At 47.5% G+C, this 22,489-nt stretch overlaps 1 protein-coding gene across 7 annotated transcripts in view; it reads left to right on the top strand.

Annotated features, from left to right (window-relative positions):
* Positions 1-1,836: 1,836 nt before the first annotated feature.
* The window catches only part of SMARCAL1 (SNF2 related chromatin remodeling annealing helicase 1), a 51,906-nt gene continuing 31,253 nt past the window's right edge, over positions 1,837-22,489 (top strand). For 3 of the 7 annotated variants that reach the window (XR_012332984.1, XR_002177074.2, XM_019938956.3), the window contains exons 1-9: positions 1,857-2,060; positions 3,168-3,204; positions 3,599-4,467; positions 5,050-5,100; positions 8,233-8,478; positions 10,820-10,870; positions 15,403-15,589; positions 19,179-19,329; positions 20,951-21,109. Coding sequence is in view for 5 of the 7 variants with exons in the window: in XM_019938956.3 (XP_019794515.1) it covers positions 3,657-4,467; positions 5,050-5,100; positions 8,233-8,478; positions 10,820-10,870; positions 15,403-15,589; positions 19,179-19,329; positions 20,951-21,109 (1,656 nt within the window). In the remaining 2 variants the exon portion in view is untranslated. Of the gene's footprint in view, positions 2,145-3,167; positions 3,205-3,598; positions 4,468-5,049; positions 5,101-8,232; positions 8,479-10,819; positions 10,871-15,402; positions 15,590-19,178; positions 19,330-20,950; positions 21,110-22,489 lie in introns of all 7 variants that reach the window. The other 4 variants (XM_033859798.2, XM_019938955.2, XM_073807290.1 and 1 more) reach the window with 4 other exon arrangements.

The following is a 22,489-nucleotide window of genomic DNA, read 5'->3' as shown; positions in this document are numbered from 1 at the left end:
GAAAGGTAAGTACAACTTTTAGCTCAAATCCAGACTTCCCAAATTGGGATTTTGATCCCATGAATCCGTAAGAATACTACAATCCAAGCTCCACTGGTCCACATGCCTTCTTAGCACACATCAAAGGGCAATACGTCATTCTACAGGTGAGCCAACTGAGCACAGCCAAGGGCAGTGACTGTCGTGTGAATTGGTAGCAGACGTGGGTGAAGTGCCCAGCACCCAGCTTTCTTAGCAAATTAACTGAGTCTGCTGGGGTATAGAAAGGGCAGAGAAAGATGTTCATTCATTTCTGTTCACACTATATAGTAAGAAATGGCTGCTGGGTGTAGAGAAATGAAGGACCTGAGAAGATTGACCTCAAATAATAGGAACATCCCTCTCCCATCTGTTCTGGGATTTCACAGTTCACTAAGTGCTTCTCCCGTATTTTCTCAATTTGATCCTCACCACAACAAGGAGATTTAGCAAGGTAGTACTGTTTTCTCATCCTAACTTTACAGATGAGAACTTAGAGGCATGGTCGTGTGTTGATGTGGCCAATAAAAGGGGTGGAGCTGAGATTTGAACACTATCTAGTGCTGAACTTCACTCAAGGCCTGTAGCCAGGCCAATGTTTTTGTCATTTAAAAAACCAACCCGATTTAGTTTTTCAAAAGTCACACAACTTCTATATGATTATTATAAGAAAATTCAAATAATTCAGAAAAATATAGATTAAAAAGGAAAGGAGTGTATCCCATCCTCCCCTGTTCCTGAACTATGAGTTTACATGCATTTATAGGTAGGATTTTTATTTTTAATGCATCAAACTATACACATTGATGTGCTTTGTTTTTCTTAATAATACATCTTGGCCATTTTTCCAAATCCTTAAGTAGAGATCTACCTCTTTGTTTTTAAATGAGCCATGTTTGAAAATAGAATAGCAACGTTTATGTGAATACTGATGACAGGGAAATATTATATTTACCACCAATATTTAATAGTGGAGTTGATTATGGAATGGAAAGGGTGTTGGTGCTCAGAAATGGGGTAAACTGACTCTGATAGTGTCAGCTTACTAATTTTCTCTCAAAAGTGTGGGTTCCAGAGTCAGAATCACAAATAGGCTAATAAGGCTTTGAAAAAGTTATCCAATAGCTGCTCAGTTTTCCTATCTGTAAAAGGGGGATACAAATACTGTGTGTTCCTTAAGGTTGTAGTGAGGATTAAATGAGATAATTCACATTAAATGCTCAACACAATGACTGATGAAGACAGTGGTGATGACAACAATGACAGTGACGACAATGCTAATTCTCTTTTGATCCAAGAAGGTCAGGTCGGGGTTGGAACAGCAGGTGGTACTTAAATTGCAAGGTTATCAAATCAGGAATGGATACCCCTGGGGATACTTTTGTTAAGAGCTACCAAATCCGTCTGCCCGTCTCTCCGTATTACTATGAGATTAGCCACAGCTGCACTATCTTTGGCTTGTCAAATCAAACTCTGTGTTACTACGATGTTGTACATTTTGCACAGCTCATATTGCTTCCTTCCTGGGTGCTAATAAAAATAAGGAAGAGCAAGTAAAACAAAAACCTCCGACAACTCCTGACAGCGTGACTCCAGTTTTGGAAACAACAACCCAGGCTTTCACGGTCCCCGGAGCTTGCTGAAACCTTTAATGGACTCGAGGACTACAATTCCCAGGGTGCACCATTTCAGCCCCGCCCACGACGTTGCGTCTCCTAATTCTCGCCCGGCCCCGAGTTCAAACTACAAATCCCAGAAGGCCCTGCAGCACCGCTCGGGTCTCCCGTCTGAGATCTTTCAGTTTTTAAAGCGTAACTGGGGCCGCGTTGCCCTCTGGGAAGTGTAGTTCCTCGGGGAGCGACCACCACCACCAGCACTACCTCTGAGGCCTGGCTGCTAAAATAAGGCGAGCGAACTGGCAGCGCTTGAGTAACTGGGCCTAACCGGCCACCCGGAAGAGTAACCTGGCTCGGGGCGGCCCTGGAGACGCGCCTGGCTTCGGGGTCGGGCGCTAATGTGGCTCACGTTCTAGGCCTCACCGGGTGAGAGGGTAAACTGGGAGGAAGGCGGCGGTGGCGGACGAGACCAGATGCCACCCTGGAGCAGGGAGTGGGCCAACGGAAAGGGTGAATCCAAGTGGAGATGATAGGGGTGGGAGTGGCGCTCCCATACTGCCAGGTCGGGGAGAGGCGCGCCCCCAAAATGGGGTGGAACACAGGTCTCAGCACAATGAAGAGGGGCGTCCATGTAGTGGGATGGCTTTATGGTTTGGGGCTGATCAATGGGACTTCATCCCATGGCGTCGTCTCCCCTGGCTAGTGGAGGCAGCGCACCTGGCCTTGGACCTGGAGAGTCTGGGGGCGCAGCGGAGCGCTGATTGGAAAGTTAGGCAGGAGTGTTTTACCCGGGGAGCCTGAGAACTGCAGCCGAGCGCGGGAACGATGCCTTTCCCTAACCCCTTCTTAACTGCTGGTGGTTGGAGGAAGTGGAAGGTCTCTAGGGATCGATGTTTGGAGTTTTGGTCAAAGAGAGTCCCAGCAGGAAGGAAACCTTTTTACCCTCGGGCGCTTCTCAGAGGCCCCCCCCAACCTTGTCATATTATAAACATTGCGTGGCGTTACACTGGGTAGCGGCTCTTCAGTTCGAATCAAGCCAGAGAAATTGGTGTCCAGCGCCTGGGTCTAGAGTATTGTAAAAGTGGCTCAGCTCATAGAAGAATGACCTAAGTAAATGAATTTGAAAAAATAAGTCGGGATAGGGATACAAAACAGAACATATATAATGATCCTATTTTGTAATAAATCATCAGTCTTCCAAATATTATACATGACCTGTATCTATGGATATGGATAGAAAAAAATCAGAATTATACTGTACTCTAAACTATGAACAGTGGTTATTGATGGATACTGAGATTACACATTAATTTTACTCTTTTCTTTACATCTTTATGTAGCATCTGAATTTGTACAATGAGTGTATTACTTTTTTTTTTCCTTATTTTTCCAGAAGAGTCAGTCACTCGTTGCTCTATGGTGGTGGGTTTACCACCCGCAGATTGACTTGCCAGGAATGATAAAACGATGGTATTCGAGGGGTGGATTTAGTGTGCAGTGTATGTGACGCTAATGCTTTTTTCCTTCTTCCAGGTTGGAAAGAGGCTGTTTTAGCAAGTGTCACGCCATGGTATGTGTTTGTTTTGGTCTATGTCTATCTAGTCCATTATCCTTTATAGTTTGAAATGTCGCCCTTCTCATTATCCGATGGATTTAGGTGGCACTGTATAACTTTTTGGGATCTGATAACTCACGTTGGCTGGTGGATGAGAGGGAGAAAAATATTGCAGTTGCAATACCTTTTTGGCTTTGGATTTGATCGACCTTGCTTTTTACTTTTTGTCAGAGTCATGGTTTTGGGCATATGCTGCCTACTATCTGTGTGGGTATGTGTTTGATTATAAAAGAAACTTTCATATATCCTTTGGCTCCTTGTGCATTTCCTGGGACAAAAGCTTGTTAAAATCAAGGTAAGCAAATACACACATTTAATGTTTATTTCAATATTGTTTTTCCCTTCTCAGCTTTTGCCAAGTTTCCGATTAAAGACTGACATTCCTGCATGAACATTTCCCTGTTAAAATGTCCTTGCCTCTTACAGAGGAGCAGAGGAAAAAAATTGAAGAGAATCGGCAAAAGGCTCTGGCCCGTAGAGCTGAGAAATTATTAGCAGGACAGCATCAGAACACAGTCTCGGGCTCCTCCATTGCTGCCAAACCTTCCCGGTCCAAGCAGGGCCCTTCCACACACCTCCACCAGGATCCTTCTAAGTCAGGGAGCCATGGTGTTGTTTTCAAGCAACAGAATCCCAGGAGTTCATCTGATGGTGATCAGAGACCTCAAAATTCCCACAGTTTTCAACTCAGCACCTCAGAGCAGGCAAAGGGGACATGGCAGAGGCAAGAAGAGATGCCCACAGCCTGCCCGAGCCACCGCCCACCAAATCAAGTGACTCTCGCTGGGATCTCCCCTCCCTTGGCAAACAGTCCTCCAGTGGTCTCCAGCGAGCAGCTCTGGGTTTATGGGTTAGAGCAAGGTCAGATTCAGGCTTCGCACAAGACCAAATCGACACCCTTTGTTAACACAACTCATGAGCCTTTGGCCAGAGCAAAGAATTTCCAGGAGACGACAGCTTCTTCCTCTGGACAGCCTCCCAGGGATCCTGAATTAGAGGCCAGGATGGCAAGACCCTCCACCTCTGGGCAGAACGTTTCAGGGAGTGTGATGCCCAGGCCAGAAGAAAGACTACAACAGAAATCAGGGACCCCACTCCACAAAGCAGCAGGCTCCCAGCAGGGAACATGCATAAAAATCGGTGATCGTTTCCAGGTGAAGATTGGGTACAGTGAAGAGCTCATTGCAGTGTTTAAGAGTCTGCCCAGCAGACGTTACGGTAATGAGTCTTCCATCTAGTTCTTCCAGATGTTTTTTCCTACTTCTAGAGTCTCTTTAAATCAACAGTTTCTCATAAATATGAAGAGAGTGCATTGGCACATTATATCCATCCAGTTGTTAAAACTTTTCTGTTTTATTTAGCTCACATTTCCTTTTATAATAGACGTTCCTTCAAGCAGCTGCCATGCTTGGGGGCTGCCACATGGCCACGTGGAGAATGGCTGAATAGTTCCCCTGCCAGGTGCTTTGTATGCAGTGTAGCACTTAAGCCTAAAACAGTTTTTTGTGAGAAGTAGGTGTTATTTGCATTTTAAAGGCGATGGAGCTGGCTCAGCCAGGTGACATGGCACGCCCAGGTTGGTTCTCCCGGAAGGGCAGAGCCAAAGCATTATTCTCATTTATATTTGCTGTTTGTCCTCTACGGGGATTTTGTACATCAGTAGGGGCTTTTCAGTCAACTGTTTTGAACTTAGCATTCATTCATTCATTTAACAAACCCTTATTGAATGTCTAAGTACAGCTCATACCAGCAGTCATCCACCTTATTGTGGGCAAACCAGGTACTTCTGTTTCATTTCAGATCCTGCCACCAAGACGTGGAACTTCAGCATGACCGACTACGGTGCCCTGAGTAAGTAGGCGTGTGGTCACCCCCTCATGTAGGGGGACGCTGGTATTGAAAAGCTCCTCGAGTAGCAGATACAGTCTAGCTTGTGGTTCAGATGGCTTTGGGGACGCCATCCCAGTGCTCTCCTTCCTTCTCCCCATGGCCAGCCTAATGAGGCAGGTCCTTGGGAGGAGAGCACCGGTCATATTAACAAAAGCTAGCACTTACAGAACCTGCTACATGCTAGGCTGTTCTAAGCCCCTTATCTATGCTAACTCTTTCATTCCTTATAACACCCATTTTACAGATGGGAAAACTGAGGTCCAGAGAGGCTCTGTAAGTAACATAGGGTCACACAGCCAGTCGGTTGTACAACTGGGATTCAAACCCAAGCCACTGACTTCAGAATATATGTTCCCACTGGACTGCAGGCTCCAGCCATGCCAGGCAGCTGTGCCGGCCCTGTTCCCAGGAACGGTAACAGTTCAGCAGACAACACAAACCCGAGAGTGCAAAGAGCGGGTGTTGCCCAGGCTGGCTCCAGCCTGTGTCATGTCTGGTGGTGGTCAGGGCCCCTGGGTGTGCACCACTCTGTTTTCTGAGATTTTGTTGACTGTCCTACACCAAGGTTTTTGTCACCTTGTCCTAGTGCCTGAAGCCTGCACCTCTGTTAGAGTCACCCCTGAGTGTCCCCATCTCCCGCTCTACTCTTCCCTCCCAGCAGCCATTTGTATGCCCTCTCTGTCCCCACCCGGTTCAAAAAGGGAAAAGCGGAGGATGCGTGGTGAGGTTACTCCTCCACAGATTTGGGGCACGAGGTGGAATTCTCTGACATCAACAGTACAGTTTCTGGGGGTAATGGGACAGCTCCCTGCAGAACTTCCTGTTTCTCTCCTTGTCCTCTACCTTTTGAAATGTTTGACACTAGGTTTGGGGGAGCTCGCTTCTCCCATTATTTTAATCCATTTATTAGGTGTTGCGGGGAGGAGAGCCAGTGCTCTGGGTTAACATTGTAGGTCTTGATACCTGGTGTTGTGTTATTGCTCATGTTAAACCAGTGATTTCCACTGTTACGAAGTTTTTTTCATGTCATGTCAATTTTATTTTTTTTTTTTGCTTTTCTTATACTTTTATATATGTATACAAAAGTAACCTACAGAGACTGTTTAAAAGTCTCTGTTTTGTTTGTTTTGTCCTTTCTTACTCCTGTCCTCTGACCACAATGCATGGTGACTCAGATGACTAATGCTTTTGCACATTCATGTAGGTTTTCTGTGCAGTATGGTTGTTTTTGGTAATGCTCCACGTATTTTTTTTAACAGTTCATTGGGCACAAGATTCTGTCTATAGCTTTCAGGTGAATTTTGCTGATTAGGAATTGTTGAGCTCCCATGTATCCTTCTCAATGTTTTGCGTACTCAGTCTGCTCTCTACCAAGATATACCTGGAACACTCTCCCAACAACCGTGGATTTGTGCCTTAACCCTTGTTTCTTAATTTTCGGATAGTTGATGATTGCTGTGTCATCTTAGTACATGTTACTTTTTATTAATGCAACATATGAAGACTTTCAGTCTTTCTGTTATTTGTTTGGGTCCACCTCTGAATTTTGCCTTTTTAACCGTACCACACACTCACTGGAGGTCATGAGGAAAGTATGTCAATGTGCAAAGAAGAGAAACCAGCCATCCTCCCCCACCCCCGTCTGTCCCCACTCACTTAACCGCTGTCAGCATTTTAGTTTTGTTCCTTCCAGCCGTTTTTTCCTATGCATTAACATACACAGTGTTTTCTATATGTAATGTAATCTGTATCTTGCCTTTTTCACTTAATGTTCCTGCATAAAGCACTTTTATTTTAATGGCACACGTTAAACAGTTAATTCTGGGTGATGAAAATGTGCGTGTCCATTATTGAACCACTTTGACCTCCAAAAAAATGATTTCGTACTTAATAGCGTCTTTTGTCTTTTCCAAAATTTCTTCCAAAAAACAAACAAACTAATGGCTATATAACATTCTCCATTTTAAGAATGTGTGATAGGGACTTCCCTGGTGGTCCAGTGGTTAAGACTCCGCCTTGCAATGCAGGGGCCACGGGTTGGATCCCTGGTCAGGGAACTGAGATCCCACATGCTGCACAGTACAACCAAGGAAAAAAAAAAAAAAGAATGTGTCATATATGGGGTAAATCATTTTCTTTTTGTTTAATATTAATTTGCTCCTTGTTTCCCCAGTATCAAAGCTGTAAGGAACACCTTGGTCTATAAATTTGTGTTTTTTCAACCTGTGTTAGTTGAGATAGATTCCTAGAAGTTGAATCATTATGCTCACTTTTTAGGGCTCCTGCTGTATATTGCCAAATTGTTTTCCAAAACGTTTTATTCCTGATATCTATTTTTCTAATCCTGCAAGTTCGATAAGTTAAAAATGGCTTTTTATTACTCTGATTGTTTGCGGAGTTGCACGTTTCTCCAAATGTCTATTAGTCATTTTACCCCTTTTGAATTGGTTGCCTAACTTCTTATCTTATATGGTCTTAGTATTTTTTTTTGAAGTATGAGCTCTGTTCATATTTCTTGCAAATATCTTTATTCACTAGTTTTGCCTTTCATTTCAGTTTGTGTTTTTTAACAGTTTAGTTCTATGTCGTCAAATCTATTAATCTATAAAATGCCTCAGTAATAGAGAAGATAAGGGTCAACACTGTACATCTGTGGCCTGATGATCCTGTGTCTCCTTCCTTGTCCTCCCAGCGGTGGACAGAGCAGTGACCTGGGAACAGGGTTAAGGGGGTGATTTCTGGTGTGTTGACTTCCTTCGGTGGCTTCTCTGACATGGCCACAGAAATTATCTGATAAGTTTACTCATCCTGGTGAGATCCCTGTCCCCCCTGTTCATTTCTGAATTCTAAGTTTTTTTAAACTGGGAAACCTACGGAATAGAAGAGTTACATTCAGGAAATCCTGAAATACCTGAAGCCCCAATTAAAGCACACCTGCACACCTTCCGCATCTGCCTACGCTTTTTCTCTCCCGCCTGCCCAGCGAACTTCCTCCTCACCCTGCGCCTGCCCTCCTCCTGTTCCTGCCTTAGCATTCCAGGGCCACCTAAAAGTCGCTCGGGTTGTCACCTCTGTCCTTTTCTTCTTCGGCAGTGAAAGCAGCCCAGCACCTCCAGGCTGTCACCCTGCAGCCTTTGGAAGGGGCCGAGGGCCACGTGGAGTCACCCTCTACCAGCAGCAGCAGCAGAGTTGCAGCCCAGACCTGCCTTCCTGTAGCTCCCTCCCTTGCCTTTGTCAAAGGGCAGTGCATACTCATCTCCCGGGCCCGCTTTGAGGCAGACATCAGCTATTCCGAAGGCCTGATTGCGCTGTTTAAACAGATGGATTCCAGAAAATACGGCAAGTAGTTGGCCTCCGCCTGATTTCCAGGATGCAGAGTGGCCTGTGACCTCAGACTAGGCTGTTTTCCTCTCTTTAAATGTTCAGAAATAACTTTCTTGGTAGAGCCTTTCTAACCTTCTCCTCTTCCTGTAGAAAGATGCTCCCTAAATTGTTCCAGATTGTTGAACACATAGTGGGGCCTGCTCTGTCTTTAAAGGCCTCGCAAAGAGAAGACTCCTTCCCCAGTCACCTGGGCAGTGTCTTCTTGGTAGAAGCAGGTCAGTTCCTGCTTCAGCCACTTAAACCCATTTAGTTTTATTTTGTCCTTAGTAGAGCTTGAAAAATAGGCATTTGCCATAAAAATAAATGCCTCTGGGTAGAGACTAAGCCAGTGGTTTTCAAACTTGAGCGTGCCTCCGAGCCACCTGGAGGGGTGGGTGAATCAGATTGCCGGCCCCCACGCCCAGAATAAAAGCTGGTGCCTGGCTCCCACCCAGAGCTACTGAATTAATCGGCTGGAGGTGGGGCCTGGGCATTGGCATTTAAAAAATCTTCAGGTGAGACTGATCATCAGCCAGGATTGAAAACCACCAGCGAAAGCAAAGCAGTTTTGCTTTATTTTTTGTGAGGTTCTTCAAAAGCTGCCGCATCAGCATAGAGAGCAGAAGAATTCTGAACACCTGGGTTTCATTCTTAGCTTGGGCCATGTTGTTTTACAAAACAGCGTGGCTTTTATGGATTTGTATTCCCGTTCTTGAAATGGTTTTAGTTTTCCTAGGCAAGTAGAAAGCAGACCTTTAAAACCTCCTGCCTTTGAGACTACGTGCAGGCGGCATATGGAGGAAGCCTCTGTGGAATGATTTGCCCAGTGAGCTTTCATCAAGGTCGGGGTTCCTTCAGGAGCGGGTGATGCTGGCTGTTGCATTTTTATCCCTTAGATGGAGAGAGTTTTGACTGGTGAGAGCAGGCTGGTGAGTAGGGTTTAGGCACAATGTGCAGGGCCCAGCCTCAGTCCAGAGAGCATTGCCTCCCCTGGCCCCTCAGGTGTTCGGCTTCCGCCTGGGGTGGCCCTCAAAAGGCAAGTACCGATGACCTGTGTCTTCTGACCTGTGGCCTTTGAAATCACGCTCCTGACATGCTCTGCTGTTTAGGGAGGAATGAGAACAGGGAAAATACTCACACCCAACCCTGCCCAGGCCCCTAGACATAAAAACACCATCATTGGACTTTTTTTTTTTTTTTTTTTTTCCATAGCACTTATTCACAGACTTTCCCATTTGCTGCCCTGCCACTGTCGTCAGGATCAAGCTATTGTCAGAAAGGGTCTCCTGCACTATTCCCACATCAAGAGTAGTCGGTGTGCTTTTGGTCTTTCTGTCAGATTACACCTGGGCCACCTTGCTTCTTTCCTGCAGTGGACTCAAAGTATCCATGATGCCTTTTGCCTGACTGCCTTGCTTCTTCAATGACCAGACAGAGAATTATTCATTTTTGCTGCCCAGAAAGCACTTACTGAGTTGAAGCTTGCTTGATTTTCTCAGAAGGTCGATTGGTAGGAAAACCTAAGTAATTAGTCAATGTTGGGTACCCAGATGCTCACCCTTCTTAGTTAATATTATGTGTAGTTTATGCTACACCGTACTAATCAGAAGATGGAAGAATAATAATAATTTATCATTGTTTACCTTTTTTTTGAGTGCGTTGTTTGCCAGAAACTCTTTCATAAGCATTTTACATTTAAATTTTATGTAATGCTCACAAAAGCCCTGTGAGGCAGCGGCTATAGGATGCTCCTTTTTCACATGTGGACCTGAGGCACAGGGAAGTTGCATAACTTGCCCAAAGTCACACATCCAGGAAGCAGCAGACCTGGGATTTGAACATAGACCGTTTGACCACACTGACCACAAGTAGCTTGTTTTCCATGTACAACATGGAGCTAATAATGGTGCCCAGCTTATAGCATATTGAGGAACTGATGAGATGGTGCATGTGAGTCTCTTGGCACTGTGCCTGGCTTAAGGTAAGCAGTGAATAAGTGCAAGCTACAATATTATCCCCACCTTGGAGATTCAGAGTGCTTCTGACCGTCCCCAGTCCTGTGTCCCCGTAGCTCCCTTTATCACCACGCTTACAGCCCAGTGCTATCTTCATGTCTGCTTGTCTTTCCTCCCCAAATTTTGTGAAAGTCTCAATTACTGGTGCTCTCGATCTCTGTGTCCTCAGTGCCCAGCACAGGGTCAGCCACATCACCCGAGGTTCCTGGGGGTTTGTGAAAGCAGGGAATGAATGAGTAGGTGTGGTGACATTGCAGGAGGGCAGGGTGTCACGTGTGCCTATTTGTTTCTTGTCATTGCAGATGTCAAGACCAGGAAGTGGAACTTTCTCCTGGAAGAGTACAGTAAACTAAGTGAGCTGACCACCTTGCTTGCTTTATATCATGCTGTTGTTAAGCTTTAATTATGTGCCTTAAATTTAATGTATTTTGAAAGAAGCAGCTCCTTCCTCCCCTCCACCGTGGTAACTTCGCATGCTTGTGTACAGGACTAGTAAAGGTGAAGTTGGTCTCGGGCAGCCATGTCCCTGTGCTCTGGGACAGCGGCTTTACGGCAGCCCAAGCAGATGCAGGGTCTCATCTTCCATCAGGGTGAGGCGCTACTAGTCAAATTCTTGAGGCCTGTGAAACCTCACACCCATCACAGAAGTATTAGAAGTGAGGGTTTGTGGATTTGGGCAATCAGAGGCAAGCTAGCATTGCTGAGCTTAGATGGAAGCTACTTTGGATTCCCTCTAAGAACAGGCTCTCTCAGCTTACTTCTAGAACCAGATGGTCTGTGAAAGCTGGAGGGCCGTAGTGGTTACAGGCTTCATCATGGGCTGAGCTCTGCCAGAGGCAGAAGCCAAGGCCAGGGCGCATCAGCGTTTAATAAGCGCTTTGGAGTCTCACCAAGGGAAGGGCCATGTGTACAGATGTAACTACAAGAAGGGGAAGCCAGTTTGGGCTTATCATTTTTCTTCTCTGCTCTGCTTGGGTGGGGCAGTGAGTGAATTCCAGTATGGCAGAGAAAGGGGGTGGGGTGTGGTCATAGCTCAGCCTGTCCTGGAATACCAGTCTGTTACCCATCTTCCAGACCATCGATATTCTGCAGTGGGTGTGCAGCCGGCACAATGGAGGTTCCTCCTGCCTGACCCCCTGAGAACTTTCTGGTACCAGGGTTCGGCCAGGAGAGACATGCTCCAGCTCAGTGGGGCTGGGAGTGGGGATCCACATCATTGGCTGTCTTGCCCACCAGGCTAGGGCTTTAAGGAAGAGGGTCTCTTCCCTCTGTCTCCTCCTTATGTGACTTCCTATGCAGCGTCAGGTAGGTAATTCAATATTCTGGGTCCCGTGTGTCCCTTCAGTAAAAAATGGGGTGTTTAATCCACATTTGCCCTACTGACAGAAAGTAAATATAAGGGAAGTACTTTTGATTCCTTGAGGAAAGACTTGCTGCCAACTCGAGGCTAAGTTTGAATACGATGAGTTATTTAGTGTCGGCAACCACTAGCTGGAGCAGGAGGGATGGCTGACGTTGACCTGAGACCCCTTGGGTCTGCTATTTGGAACTCGTGACTTAGAGCAGATTATTTGGCCAAAGCTGAATTTTTGATGAACGGTAGGAGTGAGTTTGTCCCTCTCACCCCTTTGTCTTTCAACCACAGAAAGACATATAAATATGTGAGCTATAAAGGCTTTGACTTTTACGGAGCAGCAAAAAGCAGGATATTTACAGCACTAGCAGATGAATGTAATGTTGAAAAACCATGACTTGCAACTGACATAGCGTTCTATAACGGTTCCAAGTCTTGAGGGCCGTAGATTCCTTGAAACCTCTGCTGAAAACAATGGATGCTTCACCCAGAAAAATGCACATAACAGCCCCACGTAAGATTTTGCCTGTGATATTAATAATGCCATGGGTGTAGAGTTAAGAATTCTAGAGTCAAGCGTTCATAGAATATAAGACTGATTCTCCCCATTTCATAGATTGGGGAAAATTTGGACCCAGAGAAGGAAAACAGTTGTTTTCCTTGTCGGGAGCCTTGTTAGGGTCACAATGAAGTCTGACTAAAATTGCAATTTTGAGTTTGTGATGTGACCCAGCAGGAAACTTAGAAGCCCAGGTCTGTGAACTAAGAAGCCGAGGTGAAGAGGTGCTGCAGAACACTGCAGTTCCCAGTTTAGTTCCAATTCCACTGTTAACAGATTGTAAACCTGGGGAATTTGCACCTCTCTCCTCACCCCTAGGTCTCGTATGTGAAATCAGATTATTGACCTGAGCTAGTGACCATGTGCGTATGAAACTAATTAAGAAATGACGGTGGGAACTGAGTGTGTGAGTGCTCACTGCTAACGTGGTGACTACGGTCTCCAGGTCAGGCCAGTCGCAGAGCCATCCTCTTCCCTCTTTTCTAAGTGACTTGCTTCCTCGTGCCCACAGTGAAGTTGGCATAAAGCCTTCTGTTTTCCCCCCACCTGTCAACAGTCCAGAAGGGTTCTTCGTCCCCTCGATGATCTTGTCAGCTGCTATTTGAAAACGTTAACATCTCTCTGTTGTGTGGCCCGGTAGCGTTCTGCCAGAGAGCTATTTTACAGAAACACTTCTCTATGACTCATGAAGCCAGACTGCACATTCCTGTCGTCTTCCAGCACAGGGAAGGGATAGCAGTGAGTCGCTGACAGTGAATAGAGGCTGTCTCAGAAACACTCAGTTGACTGAACCAGCAGCAGAGGATTTGGGGAGATAGTAGTCGGTAGGAAACAGAGTAGAAAGTGGTTTTTGTTCCTCTTGAGTGGCTGAAAGGACATAATGCTTACAAAGCACTGTTTCACAGCAGCCGGATCCTTAGCCCTTTCTTAGCTTTCATCAGGTATTTGATTGCTGAAGATCACTAGAATTAAAATGAAAATGGGTTTTGAAAGCACGTGGAGTGCTTAGTCTCTTGAAGTGTGCAGAAATCAGCACGCTCAGACTTAATTTGGAAGCATGCAGTGTATTTCTGCATCAGTATGGGCACTCTTTTGTATTAAGCCATCAACCTTACCTGATTTCTTATCATGGTGATTCTATTCATGCAAACTGTTTCCAGAAATAACTGATACCTATATTTAGGGAAAGAGAGAGATGGATTTGAATATACTGAAAAGGCAAGGCAATTTAAGGTGGCGGTAGACGGCTCAGCCCTCCATATTCACATCAGTATTTGCGACTGCCAATTGACGGCTGTGGCAGAAGACTTTTCGAATACCTTGTGACCATATGGAGCAGAGAACTGACAACCTTAGAATTTCAAGTAATATCGGGTAGAAGTGAAATAGACGCAAGTTCTCTATTTGATTCCTTCTCCTGGATTCCTGGAGAACTCAGCCCCTTGGTGGGTTACTATGACTATCTCAGGGTGCCCCGAAAAGGTAAAAGGTAGAGAGCAGTCAAGGATCTGTAAACAGTGGTCACTCTCCTGACTCTGCTCGTGAGATTTTTCAAAGGAAATGTTGAAAGGGAAGAACATCTTGAAAGCTACAACTGTAGGACAGCAGGCTGTGATTAGAAGTTTAATGACAATTCTACTACCAGGGATTTCTAGGTCTATCCTCTTTTCTCTAAATTTTTAATTTTTAACTTGTCTTCTCCTGCCGTCCCCCGCCCCCCAGAATTATGTTTTATTTATATCTCTGGGTTTTTTCTTTTTCTGTTTCTCTATTGAATAAAGGGCTTTTTTTTTTCCTCTTAATTTTAAAATCAGGTGAAGCTAAATTCCTTCAAAGAGAAAAATCAGTGAAATTGATTTTCTTTTATTTCCATGTAGATCCAAGGTCATATATTTTTCCCACCTGGGTTAAAGACTCTGACTAGAAGAGATTTCCCCATCCATTATATTGGGGTCTGGAACCAGCACACATGGAAGGAAAGTAAAGACCCCTAAATATAAGCTTTAATTGAAACAGAGTCATGGTCACCCTGAGTAATAGTTTAGACTCTACGCTTAGCGGGGGTTGGTAAACTTTTTTTGTAAAGGGCCAGATAGTAAACATTTTAGGCTTTGTGGGCCATGCGGTCTCTGTCCCAGCGACTCAGGTCCACCGTTACGGCATGAAAGCAGTAAACGACAGTCCATAAACAAATAGGCACCACTGTGTTCCAGTGAGACTTTATTTACCAGAACAGGTAATAGACTGTTTTTCCCACAGACCTTAGCTTGCCAATACCTGTAAAACTCACCTCTCTCAAGAGGAGCTGCTTATTCTCTTATGGAAAAGGTCAAAAGTGTGCAGGGCCATGTGCATTGTTGTCAGTTGGTGGCCTTTGCCTGGACTCTGCCCTTTGTTGTTGTTTGTAAATAGCACTACTGTCCTACTGATCTTTCTTGGAAATACCTAACAGCTTCTCTGCATAGACCACAGTGCTTCCTTGCCTGGTGACAGCATATAGCTTAAAGTTCTCCATCTTCTCAAACATTGAAACCAAAATAAAACATAAGGAGAATGGAAACAAGACAAGATTTATTCATTTTAGGCCTTGCTTTTCCTGGGCTGATTTTTGAAGAATATGGGTCCTTATTTATTGAATGGGAATACTAAGATAATTTTTTAAATGACTTGAGATTAAAAATAGATAGGTCGCAAGAACACGTTAGTTCTTTCCGGTGTTTGTGTAGTGTAGTGAAGATCAATTTTGCATTACTGAGTGCCCTCTTGTTTGCAGACACTAGAAATAGAGAGGGAAAACTGGTTCTCTGCCAGGCATCTGTCTGCACCCAGTTTTCTCTCCAGTTACTTTCCGGAGAAGATGGCATGCAGCAGAATTCCAGCCATTGAACTTTGTATCTCAAAGCCCCTTGTTTTTCCCCCAGAAATCTTGGACATTCACACTCCAATTCACACACCTCTGTTCTCCTTTCTAGTGGAAAGGGTGCGCTGCCTTCCACAAGTTCAGCTGGATCCTCTGCCCAAGACCCTCACCCTGGCTTTCGCCGCTCAGCTCCAGAAGACGTCTCTGTGTCCCGTGGCAGACATCCCCGAGGCAGACCTGTCCAAAGTGGATTCCAAGCTGGTGTCGAGCCTGCTGCCCTTTCAGAGAGCTGGAGTCAAGTAGGTTCTTCATCTGTCTTCCTCTTGCTCTCTCCTGCTCAGATTTATATCGCTCACCACGGACTGGCTTCAGCTGCTCCCTCTTGCACGATGCTCCTCTTTCACAGCCGTCTAGAGGCATCTGGGTATTAGCATTAAACAGCCCAGGTGCACTGTCACCAAAGCCTGATTGTACCCACTGATTTCAAATTCCATAAGTTAATTAGGACTCTGTATTGCAAGTGTACAGAAACCCAACTCAAAGTAGTGTAAGAAAAGAGATTTCTCATTGCATGTGATAGAAAGCCCAGGGTCTCTAAAGAGCTCATCAGGACTCTGTACCCCTCTCAGCTCTGCTTTCTTCTTAGTTTGCTTTGTTCTCAGCCAGGTGCTCCTCAAGTGTGGCAGCGGGGGCAGCCAGGGGCTTCCGTTTTGCACCCATCGGTTCTGCAGCCCAGCGGAAGCAACTCTTTTCTAGTGGGGGCACTAGAAAATCTGTGTGTGTATTTCGGTGTGGGCACCGAAATATCTGAAATTTGGTGCTGACGCTTGAACTGGTCAGTCACTGTGTTCTGGGGGGCTCGGAGGTCTTACTGGTAAGACCAGGTGACCGGCCCATCCCTGGAGCGAAAGGGTAGGGGCTGCCTCACCCCAATTACTTGGACTGAGAGTGTAAGCTGGTGGTTTTCCAAAGGAAAGTGCTCTTATTATATTGACGGAAAGAAAAAAAGATAAGCCCGTGTCCTGACCTGTCCCTTTTTCTGCAGTTTCTTAGGAGAAACAAAATGACAGGTTTGCCCCAAGTAGAAAGATGGGAGGTGGAGGAGAGGGCAGAGGCTCCATGTAGAAATAATAAGAGCTAGATCTGATGTCAGGTCGTGTGGTTGGAGATAGAGCCCCATGCAAAGGAAGGACCTACATTGTCAATGGACATGGCCCACAAAGGCAGCCTGCCCGCGTGCAGCCCACCTGTGGTGGTTTGGTTAAAGCTTGGCTGCTGTCTCTGTAGGATTTTGTTCTCCGGGTGCAGTTTGGGCACAGTGGGACCTCACTGTATCCCCACGGTCCCAGCTCTGCCCACACCCTTTTCTTCCTTTGCCTTCCAGCTGCCACCTCTCTTAGATAACGCACTTTGCCGTTTCTTTCATCTGTTGAGATGTCCTTTGGGCCTTGTTTTACCCAGGCTCAAGGTGGGCTTTCCCTTTCATCTTTCTTCCTCCGTCTCCTTCATTAATGCTGAGAGAGGTTGCCCACCCCCAGCTCCTGGGCAGCCCCCATCTTCAGAATCCAGGTTCTTCATGGCTCCCCTGGAGATCCCTGGGCACATGCGGTGCACGCTGAGAGGCGGTGGGTGCGAGGCACCCCAGGGTATGTACATCAGAGCCAGAGCACAGCCAGCTGTTTCTATCTTTTTCTCTATGGCTCTGAAACTGCTAATGGTACTTGCAGCCTTTCTTCAAAACTTTGCATTAATTCCAGATTTTAACTTTCATTCCCTGAAGTGGAGGAGTTTGGTATTAAGGGAAGGGCTGTCAATTCCATGTTTTTGTTTTGTTTTTTACGTAAGTACTACAACTGGAAACTCATTTAAATGTACGGAGCAAAATCTCTTAGATATCAGCCTGCTCTAATATCTAAACGGTTCCTTTTAATAGAGGAGTGAGTTGAGACTAAGGAGGACAGTCCTCTGTCTAAAGCTGCTTAGTTTCCAAAAGTGGAATTGGGGCTGAAATCCTATCTTCTGATGATGAGTGCAGCGTTTTTTGTGTAAAACCAAACTACGGCATTCAGCTGTGCGATTGTCTCTCTATTATCCAGGCGACATCTTTGTTCTCAGTTGCGATCACTTTGTTCCTTAGTTGGACTACCTCGAGGCAGAGTAAAAGGAAAGGCTATGAAATTCAAGGGTCTGTTCTGCTTTGGGAATGACCAGGTGGATGAAGCCGTGCAGACATTGTAAATGGTTGCGACGCCTCGGAGGCTGAAACAAAAGGCCCTCCCTGGTTTGTTGCATAGGTGCCCCTGGCCATCCTGACCACCAGTTTTGTAAATCAGAAAGTAATGTAAAAAAATAAGTCTTTTACAACTTGTCTGTCTGCATGCGTCTGTCTGAGATGATCCCTGAAATGGTCTGGAAGATTTCACCAAGGTCGGCATGACAAGGGGAGGGTGGGCTCCCTCCGCCCCCATTGCAGGAGTCTGGTGGCCACGGCCAAGGGGGAGGGGAGGGGGCACCACCTCTCACCGGGTGGGCCGTGTGGCAGCTCGGAGGACAGAGAAGTGCCAGGACCACGACAGGACGCTCGTTGTCTGCTGAGCCTGGGTGTCCTGGGCTCACGCCCCCCGCAGACCCGCTGCTCGCTTTCCCACCTTCGTTGGGCACTGGCTTCTGAAGGGCGGAAACGCTGTTTCCAGGCAATTCAGAAAGGCCGTGTGCAGCCCGGAATTCTTGTGGGCCATAGCAGCTGCTGGTCAGAAGAGGGGCCGTTCTCTGTCTTTTCTGGGTGAGAAGGAAAGGAGAAGAGCTAGTCGACTGGCTTATCCTCAGGTTCCTGAGCCAATGATCAGTTCTTCGGGAATTCCGATGAAAGAGGAGTGGCGTTTGCAGCAGGCCAGGCATCTGGCACTGGGGACCCTTTTAGCTTTTCTCTGATTCATATGCCAGTCGAGCAAGTCACCATCACTGTTTGTGTCTTGGTTATTTTTCTCCTTTGGGGGAATAATTGTTATAAGGGAAGCACTTCCCCAGCACTTACGACGGCACCAAGCGCTGTTTTAAGTGCTTTAAACATCACGAGCCCCCGTAACACTCTCTGGGGTAGGCCTCGTCGTTATTCCACGTTACAGCGGAGGCACGAGGAGGTCAGATAACTTGCGTAAAGGCACACGGCTCCCAGGTGGTGGAATTGGGATTCCAACCCAGGCCAGTCGGGCTCCGAAGGAGTAGAATAATAATTCCATGCTTTATTCACAAACTGTAAGCAAGGGGTGCTGCCCTGGAGGGCTTGGGGACCCTGGAGGCTGCTAGGTAATGAGACACGTGGCTGAGGTCGGTGCTGCTCTTAGACAAACACTCTTGCTCCATCATTCTCTCGGGCCATCCTCCTTTTCTCCAACGTTTTCTGTCTTTGCCAGCTTTATGGGTACAGAGTCCTCTCTGATCTTGAGAAAGCCATTTTTCCACCCCACCGTCTCTTCCTTCTTCCCTTCCCGGCAGATCCCTCATGTGATAAGCGTGCCCCTCCCAGCCCCTCGTTAGGGACTGTTTCCCACGCTCTTCCTTTATATCCCCTGGGCCTCGCCTGCGCTGGGCAGAGGGTGACTCCTCTTACTGGAAACTCCCTCCCTCGGCTTCCACGACCTAATTGTCTTCTAGATCTTCTCCCTCCCCTTCGACTACATTTCACGTTGTCCCTGTTTGTAGTCTTTCCTTGATTATTATTACTCTGCCCCGTGTTTGGCCCCTGGCGTCCCTCTCGGCGGAGCAGGTCTCTTGCGAGCCAGTAGCCCACACCGAGCAACCGTGTGGCTTCACGCGGCGGCTCGATGGCGGGTTAACCGACGCCCTGGGAAGCGCGCCGTGCTCTGTCCTGACCGTGTCTGCTTTCAGTTTTGCCATAGCGAAAAGAGGCCGCCTGCTGCTTGCTGATGACATGGGCCTGGGGAAGACCATCCAAGCCATCTGCATAGCCGCCTATTACCGGAAGGAGTGGCCGCTCCTGGTGGTGGTACCGTCCTCTGTGCGCTTCACCTGGGAGCAGGTCAGCTCTCCTGGTGCCGTGATTTTAACGAGGAAGCCTTTCCTCAGTGTCAGAGTCATCAAATGACAGTTTGGGGACAGGACCTGGGGAGCTCGAAAGATCTGTCTCAGCTGGAGGAGGAAGGGAGCCTGCTGAGGCCAGGCTCCTGGGTTTCTGAGTTAGAATCAGGCTAGGCCTTTAGGGAGGAAGGGCAAGGCCTTACCAAGCTCAGACTTGCTTCCGTCTGTCAGTAGACGCTTCCTGAGCACCTCCGGTGCCCCTGCAAAGAACACCTTTCACCTCTACCCCACTTAAGTTTCAAAATAGTTTTACTTCCTTTATTTCCCTTAATCCTTAAACAGCTGTGTTCAGCAGACACAAGATATTAACCCCACTGACAGATGAGAAAACTGCCTCCCCAAGAGGTTAAGCACCGTGCTTGCTGCTAGCGAGGAACGTTCCAGGGCCTTGAGGTCGCAGCTCCTGTCGTTGGGCTCAGGGCCCACACCGGTAGCGGGTGGTGTGGGCAGGATGTTCACAGTCTACCGGGCACCTTTATGGCAGAAAAGCCTGACATGACCATTGTATTATCACTCAGCTGTGAGCTTTGTCTCCCATAAATCCAGGGATCAGAGTGGTCCCATGAAATGAATGAAACTCTACGTAAGCAAACGTGGTGAGGATGGAAGACGTGGTTCATCGTCCGTAGCTCTTCCCAGCTTCGTGCTGCTCGAGGTGGCTGTCGGCTTCCTCATGCCAAGGCTGTTACTAAGCCCCCGTGAGCTGCTCCTGGGGAAGAGGCAGCTCTGCCTGCAGCCACGGGGCCTGACGCCCAGACATGCCCTTCCAACCCAGGAGAAAGCAAAACTTAAAAAAAGTGCATATCGAAACAGTACCTCACTCACTTCTTGTGCTCGTGATCTGAACTGTGCCAGAGCCTCTAGGAACTAACAGTTCAACACACGTCAGATTCCCACAGCACCCTCGGAAATTCTAGGGAAGATTAGATGGTCAGCGGCTTATAACCAGGACAGAGCCTGGCCTCGCGCTCCCGGAATCAGAATGGTGTCAGCCCAGGCTCACTGGGAGCACCCAGACCCCCGGCCAATGACAGAGGCACCTGGTGGCCGTCCACTGGCTCCAGGTACTGGCTTTGGCTAGAGATGACAAGATTTCTGGGGAAAGGAGGTGCCTTTGTAGAAAGCACTGAACATGTTCATCATCATCAGTGCCTGTGGTGTACCAGGCTCTGCTAAAAATTCCTTTATAAAATTCCTCTTTAAAAGAGTTGCATTCTTTCCTCGCAGAAACTTGTCATCTTGCTAGAGGTCACAGAAGTGGAATCCACAGACACCTCAAAGCGACTGTTCACAAGGGCTTGCTTACCGAGGAGAGAAGTGTCCCGTTAGTGGAAAGTGAAGGGGTGTGGGTGGGTGGGAGGAACAGGGAGGCGACGGTTGTTCGTGGGGACAAGGTTATGCTGAATGCAGGAGGGCGGGAAGGGGAAGAGACCGAGTTTGTCTTCAGCGGGCGTTAACGTTGGTCCGCGTGGAGAGAGGCGGTGGGTGGGTTAGCGGGGCCACAGCTGGCACCTGCCAGGCTGGATCACCACTTGGGTTTTGTTCTCTCCTGTCACCCCCAGGCCTTTCGTCAGTGGCTGCCGTCTCTGAGCCCAGACCACATCAACGTCGTGGTGACTGGGAAGGACCGCCTGACAGCTGGCTTGGTCAACATTGTCAGTTTCGATCTTCTGAGCAAGTTAGAGAAGCAGCTAAAACCCCCTTTTAGAGTTGTCATCATTGTAAGTGACTTGGCAGAGTGCTTAAGTACTTTATCTCTGGGGAACTTTCTGCTCGAAAGAGCGTCCATATCTGTAATCTCATGGAGCCCCACTAGGTGTCTAGGAGAGTAGAAATCACTGGCTTTGTTTCGTAGGGAAGTGATCTTTCATTTCTCTCAAATAGCGCTTCTCGACCCTGGCTACATATTAGGATCTTCTGGGGCAGGGGCGGGCGCTTTTTGAAAAATTGTGGTTTACTAGGTCTGTGCTGGGGCTTTCTAGCCCACCTCTCCCCACGGGGGATCACGTTGGAGGCGAGCACGTGAACCCCCAACAGCCCGGGGCTCAGGGAGCTACAGCCTGGACAGCATGGACCTGTGCCGCCATCTGGTGCCCTCTGTCGGCGTGACTCAGACGTGCAGTTCAAACAGTTAATAGATTTTCTTCCAGATGATATAAGGACGCTCCCTTCCTACCAAAGAAAAGCACTTTTTACCCTAGTTGTTTTTTTTTTAAAGGAGGCTTTAGAGTTTAGAGTCCTGCTCCCAGATGTGATGGTACATCTTTTAGCTGCCGCTTTCCTTCTTCTAACTCCTTTCATACTCCAGAAGGAAAGTCTAGAGATGCTGGCTTCCGGCCTCCTCTGTCAGTACCCAGTGTGTCTACATGGCTCACAAATACAGCCCTGAAAACGTGTGAGTCTCTCACATCCCCACTCCCGTCCAGCCAGCTACCACCCCTAGTCCAGGTGACAGACGTCCCGGGGCGAAGCCTGCGGTGGATGGTTTCCAGGGGAAGCTTATCCTCGCTTTTCCTCTTGGCAGAACAGGGAAACCCAGTGCCTCCGGGTAACACGAAAGGTTTTTTATTCAAACGCGTGACTTGAAAAAGCCAGTGGTGTTTTCCTCCTCTAAAAATAGGATTCTCTACCTACAGTGGCCTCCCAGATCTTGCTGCGCATCTTGTTTAGTGCACATCTCATCTAGAAGGAGCTAAAGAAAGGGCTTTTAGAAAACTCTTTGAGGACCTCTGAGTCACTCAAGTCAACAAGACTGCAGTGGGGACTCTGCCTCGGGTTTCCCGGCAGCGGGCTGACTGCGAGGGAGGCGCCTTCGTCCATTGGCTCAGCTAGCCAGAGGTCGCAGGCAGCTCTGTGCCCTGCCCAGGGCTGTGTGCTGCGGGTGTGGAGGGAGCGGTCAGCCCCTGGTCTCCGGGGAGCTGCAGTCCAGTAAGACAGACCGACACACACGCAGATCGTTACAGTCCGTTCCAGGGCCTTCGGAGACGCGGGAGCCAGAGCCTGTGGGAGCTCAGGGAAAGCAGGGGAGAAGGTGTGGGCTGGGCCGCAGAGCCTTGAGCCAGCTCGGGGCACACACGGGTCTTCAGCACACGGCGTTAGTG

The sequence above is a fragment of the Tursiops truncatus genome, chromosome 7, assembly GCF_011762595.2.
Source record: "Tursiops truncatus isolate mTurTru1 chromosome 7, mTurTru1.mat.Y, whole genome shotgun sequence".
NCBI classification, from domain to species: Eukaryota; Metazoa; Chordata; class Mammalia; order Artiodactyla; family Delphinidae; genus Tursiops; species Tursiops truncatus.
Note: the sequence above shows the minus strand (reverse complement) of the source record. Positions and strands in the feature narration are given on the sequence as shown.